At 38.7% G+C, this 8,093-nt stretch overlaps 1 protein-coding gene across 1 annotated transcript; it reads left to right on the top strand.

The window, feature by feature from the left end:
• The first annotated feature begins 228 nt into the window (after window positions 1–228).
• On the top strand, window positions 229–7,930 carry LOC129760248 (fumarylacetoacetase). Its single transcript, XM_055757855.1, has 4 exons — window positions 229–573; window positions 661–744; window positions 6,611–7,346; window positions 7,522–7,930. Exons 1-4 carry the CDS (start codon window positions 490–492, stop codon window positions 7,863–7,865), a joined length of 1,248 nt encoding a protein of 415 aa, XP_055613830.1. The 5' UTR covers window positions 229–489; the 3' UTR covers window positions 7,866–7,930.
• Window positions 7,931–8,093: the final 163 nt, after the last annotated feature.

The raw sequence follows: 8,093 nt of genomic DNA, 5'->3' as shown, positions 1-8,093 counted from the left end.
TGATTTAATTACAGAATTCGAATCTTTCTACCATTGATCGGCCCCATCTTCAAACTGAGCTGGACAAATTCTACTCAAACAATATACCGTCAAATTCGACTTGAATCAAGATCAGAAAATTTTCAGTAACATGTTTGGCATCGCTGGCTTCTAAGCGCAATAAATGCTAAAACAAAAATGTTTTAAATTCCATCTAGCTACGAAAGCCGGCATAAAACAAACTGTCGAGAAAACAACAACTTGTTGCCGGATAAACACGGCTGAACGTTTCTGAAGTCGTTCAGTTCAGGTCAAAACTCGTAGCTCTCAACACCGATTGAGAGGCTTATCTGGAAGTGCGGTTCTCGGTTTCAGTTTTAATTATTCCCTTTTGACATTTTCTAATTCCCGAAAAAAATCCGGAACCAGTTTTTCAAGCTGCGGTTGTTATATCAGATATTTATACTCCTTTCGACTATTGCCGTTGAATATTCTAACGAAGCTCGCAAGATGAAATCTTTCGTACCGGTTCCCGAAAACAGCGACTTCCCCATCCAGAATCTTCCCTATGGCGTTTTTTCGACCGCAGATAACGTACGTTCAGGCAAAGTCATTACGATTTGTGCAAATAAACAAATATCAATAATAATTCTTTTTTGTTGCATTCGTTCATCATTGCAGCCTCAACATCGCATCGGTGTTGCTATCGGAGAACACGTTCTTGATCTCAGCGTGGTGAAGCAGTTTTATCCCGCGAAGTATGAGGTAACTACAGCAGCAGTTAAATAGTTGATAGCATTAATAGTTTTTAGTATAAGTAAATTTAAAAATGGGGTATGTAAAAGGTATGGTAATTTGTATAGGAACACAAAAATTTTCATTCAAAAATCGCCAGAGATGTACTGAAAATGTCAAAAAGTAGAAAATATTACTTGATTCTTGCAGTACAATTCATGTGAACAAAGCACAAATCTTACTTTTAAAAAACTGCTTATTCTTAAAAAACTGCTTTGCATAGGCAGACAAATTATTGATTTAAATAACCTTTGCTAAAACATTTCATGAAATTATTGAAAGCTCTAGTAAGCAAAGTCTACCATTTTTAAAAACTTTTCAAAAGATTCAGAGTTTTTATTTTGAAATGAATCTAACTGTTTTTTTTTTAATACTAAGCTGCTTGTCAAGCAGCCAAAAATGAAGCTTAAGAATAGGCAAAACTATAAATCAAAAATACCAATCCAAGCGTATTTGAATTCTCTGGATAAGTTAAAATGCAAAAATTTCTTCTTCCATAAAAATTTCTATACAAAATTGAAACGCGTTGCGCAAACTCAGGAATGAACCAAATCATCTCAAATTTTACACAGATGCTCGGTAACCCAAAAAGCATCGAAAAAACATATGGGAGCAAGAAGTCATTTTTTTGGCAGCGGTCTAATGTACCTATATATTTTCATATGAAATCAATGGAAAGGTAACAGTAACAGCGAAATCATAATCCCGGAATAATGACTCAATTTTCCTTGAATTTAAAATTAAACTTAAGGAAATAGCGTCGCAGAAAACCATCACAGAATTTTTGGGTTAAATCACAGAAAGTCAGAATGTTTTCGGCAACCTTGGTGTGCATCAGTTGGACTTGCTTAGGCCTAATCTTAGTCAATTCACTGACTATGCTATTTTCCATTATCAAGATTTTGAGTTCAGGATGAGTTTGTCAAAGTCAAAAAAAGCAAAATCGAATGGAAATTGTTGCAGATATATTTGTTTAATTTTTGGATTCTCATATGAACACAATGTATAGGAAAATGTGTACAAAAAAGGAAACTATAACTTTTTTCCATTTAGTCCAAAGCACTAAAAACTACTTGATGTCTTCTAGAACAGAGGTGAGCAATTTTTTGAAGCAACGGGCCAATTTGAATTTGAATTTGAATTAATTTTTTCTTTACGTCATTTTTAAGAACGACAAATTTTCGACAAAAAAAATTGAAGAAAAAAAATAAGACTAGTACATGTGTTGGGGAAAAACAATGTAAAAGGGTATTACTTAGCTGGCCAGAACTGCCCTCGAACTTCTGGTCAAGCCACGGGAATTCTAATAAGGGTGGGCTCACATGCGGCCTCTTTTGCTTGGCTAGCAGAGCAGAGGTTGCGGAGAACCTCGGGTCGGCTTTAACAATGGGGACTGGTCGGATGTTCTCGTGAAAACACAATTTCGTTAAAATTTCAATCCTGTATATTATAAAATAACTGATTCAGGTTCGTGGTCATCAACAGGCCAATAGGTTGATGTTTCGGCATGAAATGTCGACGAAGGTTATGTCACCCTCGTGGCGGCGATGAAACCCTTTGATACTCTGGATGGTGCCCGCAGTGCTTGCGCTCCGCAGGCTCCTCAACAGAGCGGTGGATCCTGAGGGACACGTCCGAAGTCTTACGCACCCGTTTGAAATGATCGAACAGTGCTCTCTGGGACCAAAACGACGACCTGAGCGTGGGTGGCTGTTGGGCTGATCGTCCTTGTGGTTTGGACGAATTCCTGCTTGGTGTGCTAGAATTTCCCTGCGAAGCTAGCACTTCGGGTCAGCTCGCTCGCTCCTCGGAAGATCAGTGGAGTCGGACGAAAGGCTCACTGACTCGTTTGACTCAGCCAATTCGAAGCTTCGGCGAGTAAAGATTGTTGGATGAAACTTACCGGCCCTTCATGCGGTGTACCAATCCGTTACTTATATGTAGGCTCAGTAACGAAAGGACGGAAATAGATAGTGAATCACCGGCCCCTTTGCCTCGGGTCAAATGGTGCTTTGTTGGTCACAAATCTAATTTCCAATCTTCTGGGTCCTGCGGAATTTATTTGTATGGGATTAGGATGGGCTCCAGTTAGAGCTGGCGCTTATCACTTACTTGATTCTCGGCTCTTTACGAATCACTATTTAACTTTTCTACTAAATATTAGATATTTACTATTTCACGTGGACTTCTCTAATAACTTCGAGTGCCCGATGTGCACCCTATGGTGACTGGAAGTGGAAAGAAGTAATTGAGCCTGTTAGTACGATGATAAGCTGCCCATCCTTACTGGCATTTCCGTTCCTTGACGTTTCTTTCTCCTTGACGTTTTTGAACTGTTGGTCGTAGTGGGTTGTTTGGGTTAATGTGTAGTGAATTTTGTTTCGTGTCATTTAGTGTAAAGTGAATACTTTCTATTCATTATTTGGAGTGATCGCTACTGTAATGAATTTGTGATTATTGTGTTTAAATATTTTAATCTTATTCTAACTAAGGTCCGTTTCAGTCATCTAAAAGTTTTTGTTCTCATTAATTAAATTCTAAGCGGGAAAATTTATCGATATTTTATCGATGAATGATTATTAACGATAGCACTCAAGTGCTCTTAATGCTTGCTCTCGGTGGGTTCTGATTGGGCAAAATACCCCAATGGTAACAAGGGTGATACGGTCAAAATTTGGTCAATATCAACTTGACGTATTTCTTTCAATTTTGCATTTAAAAATGAACACCCCTCATTTTGAAGGTGTGTGTGTAGAATGTTGCTCCTATTTAGATTTTGGAATTCACTCTTCAGTTGTTAAAATGCCGTCCAAGGAAGAAGAGCAGCGTATCAAAATTTTGCTCGCGCATCGCGAAAATCCGAGCTACTCGTACGCAAAGCTGGCAAAATCGCTAAAAGTTGCCTAATCAACCGTTACAAATGTAATTAAAGTGTTTGGGGAACGTTTGTCGACAGCCAAGAAGTCTGGATCGGGGAGAAATCGAAAACCGGAAGCCGCTGAGACGACAAAGAGAGTTTCCGGTAGTTTCAAGCGAAACCCAAACCTCTCTCTCCGAGATGCCGCAAATAAGCTGGCTGTATCGTCTACAACCGTGCATTGAGCCAAAAAAGAGCCGGACTATCGACTTACGAGAAGGGAGTGACTCCAAATCGCGATGATAAACAAAATACGACGGCCAAAGCGCGATCCCGGAGGCTGTACACGACGATGCTAACGAAGTTTGACTGCGTGGTAATGGACGACGAAACCTACGTCAAAGCCGACTACAAGCAGCATCCGGGACAGAAGTTTTATACTGCAAAAGGAAGGGGAAAGGTAGCAGATATTTTCAAGCACATGAAACTGTCAAAGTTCGCGAAGAAATATGTGGTTTGGCAAGCCATCTGTACCTGTGGCTTGAAGAGCAACATTTTCATAGCTTTCGGGACTGTAAACCAAGAAATTTACGTGAAAGAGTGTTTGGATAAACGTCTGCTGCATTTCCTGAAGAAACACGAATGTTCCGTACTGTTTTGGCCGGATTTGGCATCTTGGCATTATGGTAAAAAGGCCATGGAGTGGTACGCCGCCAACAACGTGCAGGTGATTCCCTAGGACAAGAACCCTCCCAACACGCCAGAGCTCCGCCCAATTGAGAAATACTGGGCTATTGTAAGACCAAAAAAAAAACTGCTAAGGACGAGCAACAGTTCAAGGCAAAATGGCTTTCTGCGGCGAAGAAGGTTTACAAGGTGGCCGTACAAAATCGGATGGCAGGGGTTAAGCGTAGGGCCCGGCAATTCGGATTTGGAAATGCGGAAGTCTGACTGAATATTTTTCCTGAATTTTATACTAATTAAACTTGAAAAAAAAAATAATTTAATTTTTTAAATAAACGATTTCACCGATCTACACGCGTTTTCCCTTGACCAAATTCACCCTTTTTTAAATGCAAGGTGGATAATCACAGCCGATATTGAGTGACTTTTTTGTGAATATTTATTTTTACAAACAGAAACATTCATTGCTTCCCTATTATTTTAATAAAAATGAAAATTATTGAAAGTTTTTGTATGGTTCCTTAATAATTTAGAACCATTTTATAAGAAAATCCCTTTTTCATTTGAACTGATGGTATTTTTCGTCATCAATTCAATTTAAAAGTATTATGCTGCTAAATCACAGCGATAACTTAAAGTGTGAAATATATATTTTAAGAAAATCTCTGTCTTTTAAGCGTTGGACATTCAATCGTATTGAAATCTATAAACTTTAAACCCTTTTTTCTGTGCACAAATAGTTTTTTTACAATTTAAATTTTGTCCTCGAAGACCGATTTTTTTTCTACAAACGGTGAAAAATTCATAATTGGACAAATTTTTAAGCAAACTTCATTCGAGTTAAAATTTACATTCTTGATTCTAAATTTTTCTTTACAGATTTCATGTATTATCTTATTTTAATTTGGATACCACTCTGGTATAGGCTTTCTTATTTAAGCTGATTCGTGAAAAACTTTTGACTTTGGTAATGTGGATTGCTTATTTTTAAGTAATATGACTCAAATTAACGATGCTTGGGATGATTTTATTATGAAATTACTGAAAACGCATCACAGATAATCGTTACAAACTTTTCGGTTTAAATAACAGAATTACAGATGTTCTTTTTGTCGAAAATTCAGAATTTATGTCCGAGGCTTTGAAACTGAGTCATGTCGATAAGAAATCTAAATCGTTCACTCAGTCTGTATTATTTATTCAACTTTCATCGCTGCCGTCAATATTCAAGAACACAAACATTCCACTTCTAAGTGGTTATATTTTTTATCTTCAGGATTTTCAAGTATTTTATGATGAGAAACAATCTATCCTAGAAAAAAAAGTAAATAATAAATTCAATTTCAGGAAAGCTTTGCGGGCCACGGTTTGTTCATCCCTGTTCTAGAAAGTTGTTTCCAGATTTAAAATTTTTACTCCAATTTAATTTTCAATTATAAAAATAATTCTCACCATTTGGTTTCAAAAATTTCTTAATATTAAGGCGCTTGGGAGTCGTATTCCAGGTATATTGATTAGTTGATTAGGGGGCGTGGGTGAGGGCAGTGTCTTTTAATTTAGGAAAACCTCATTTTAATAAGGGCCATCCAAAGGTAAATGCTATATATCTGCAGATTATTTACGCTCGCTATGGAAAAAAAAGAATCACTTACAGCCTCCAGAAAATAATTCCTTCCAATAAGAAACTAGCAATTGGTTTGCTAGCTTTTACTTAGCTCGAATTAAGTAATGGCATTATTTGAAATAATTTGTTTAGCTATGTTTTAAAAAGCACAACATAAAATTTGCCTCAAACCTGTTCCAGATTAAAAATATTCATGCCAAACGATTTTTTGTATGGTCTAAAATATCTAAATCGATTGCTAGTGCGTTATTTATATCACCTATTGCAAAATTCGCTCGAAAATCTTGTGCTCCCATACGATCCAGCTGATAAACTTATAAGTATTCCCGTGTTTAGGTCATGAAAAGTCTTTGAATAATCCGGTTTCAACAAGTTAGTTCAATTAAGCACAAGAGTTTCTTGATGCGCTTCTTCAAATGTTGATGAAGTCATCGAAGTTTTCTGCACATGGTATTTAAAATAAAAACACCTACAGAAAGAAGTAATCAATAACTGCGAAAATAGTTCAAAGGGATTTCCAAACAACTTTTTTCGAGTAATTAATTAGAAAAGGAAATAAATGAGGGTAATAACAAAATTTTTATTTAAAATAGTTTTTGCAGGTCTCAATAATCAATAATCATCGTGTATTAATTCCCTACATCCCCATAATTTTTTATGTTTACCTTCAGAATGCCCTAACTGCCACTGTGCTGAACCCGCTGATGTCCTTAGGCTTCGAAAGCTGGGCTGAAATTCGTCAAATAACTCAGGGACTGCTCCTCGAAGGTTCGGAACTACAATCCAATGCTGCTCTACGAACCAAAGCTTTGGTTGCGCAAAGCACTGTTCAGATGCATCTGCCCGCTCAAATTGGGGACTACACCGATTTCTACTCATCGATTCATCATGCAACGAACGTGGGCATCATGTTCCGTGGCAAGGAAAATGCGCTGATGCCAAACTGGAAACATCTACCTGTTGGCTACCATGGCCGGGCTAGTTCGGTTGTCGTATCCGGAACCCCCATTCGTCGACCTTTGGGTCAAACGCTGCCAGTGGATGGTGCCGACCCCGCATTTGGGCCTTGTCGCCTTTTTGATTTTGAGCTGGAGGTAGCATTTTTCGTTGGTGGACCTCCAACTGACCTTGGCGATCGAGTAACTGCCGAGGAAGCCGCCAAACGAGTTTTCGGTTTCGTTTTAATGAACGACTGGAGCGCCCGGGACATTCAAAAATGGGAATACGTACCCTTGGGTCCGTTTACTGCGAAGAATTTGGGCACAACCATTTCCCCTTGGGTTGTTACCGTGGCTGCTTTGGAACCATTCAAGGTAGACAATTTCCCTCAGGAACCTCAACCGTTCCCTTATCTCAGGCATTCGCAAAAATTCAACTTCGACATCAAACTGGAAGTGGACATAAAGCGTAAGAATTTTGTTATTCTCATTCTCATCATTCTAGAGCCGTTATTGAATAATCCGCCCGGCGACAGACACAAACAACAAACCGGTTTGTCGCCATGTGGGCTGGTCAAGTCTCTCGTCGCATTATTTATCATTGATTCGATTTGCTTATTGCTTTCACACATTTGCATTTCTAGCTGCTAAGGGTTCCAGTTCTACCGTCTGCCGATCCAACTATCGAAACCTGTACTGGACGGCTCTGCAGCAGATTGCCCATCACACTGTTACCGGGTGCAATCTTAATCCTGGCGATTTGATGGCATCGGGAACGATTAGTGGCGATGCTTCGGATTCGTTTGGCTCCATGTTGGAACTCAGCTGGAAGGGAACCAAGACGGTTCCACTGCTCGGCGGAGAGAGCCGGAAGTTCCTGCAGGACCATGACGAGGTTACCATTCGGGGTCACTGCGTGAATGACGATCTGAGAATCGGATTTGGATCGTGTTCCGGTGTCGTGCTTCCGGCAAAACCGTTTGAGTGAATTTGTTTTTGTTTTTAAAAAAAATCCGATTCAACCAATAAATCCTGCTTATGTTGCAAAATTAATTCCCTTTGTCATATGCTCAAGAAAATTGCATTTTTTTTTTTTGTTTCGAATATAGTCACTTTAACATCTTTATGTCATTCGCGACTTATATCAACGATGCAGCTGGCGGACAGTCATTTAAAAACTTATCCGGTACAGCTGTGATCGATGTTTACTCTTGGG

The sequence above is a fragment of the Uranotaenia lowii genome, unplaced genomic scaffold (genome assembly GCF_029784155.1).
Source record: "Uranotaenia lowii strain MFRU-FL unplaced genomic scaffold, ASM2978415v1 HiC_scaffold_53, whole genome shotgun sequence".
In the NCBI taxonomy this organism is placed as follows: domain Eukaryota; kingdom Metazoa; phylum Arthropoda; class Insecta; order Diptera; family Culicidae; genus Uranotaenia; species Uranotaenia lowii.
The sequence above is the reverse complement of the archived record's forward strand: the minus strand, read 5'-3'. Positions and strand labels throughout refer to the sequence as shown.

Excerpts from the sequence above, each read along its gene's own strand:
- LOC129760248 (XM_055757855.1), top strand. The coding sequence starts at position 490 with ATGAAATCTTTCGTACCGGTTCCCGAAAACAGCGACTTCCCCATCCAG. Across the intron at positions 574-660 it reads TTTTTTCGACCGCAGATAAC|CCTCAACATCGCATCGGTGT; the intron begins GTACGTTCAGGC and ends TCATCATTGCAG. Across the intron at positions 7,347-7,521 it reads ACTGGAAGTGGACATAAAGC|CTGCTAAGGGTTCCAGTTCT; the intron begins GTAAGAATTTTG and ends TTGCATTTCTAG.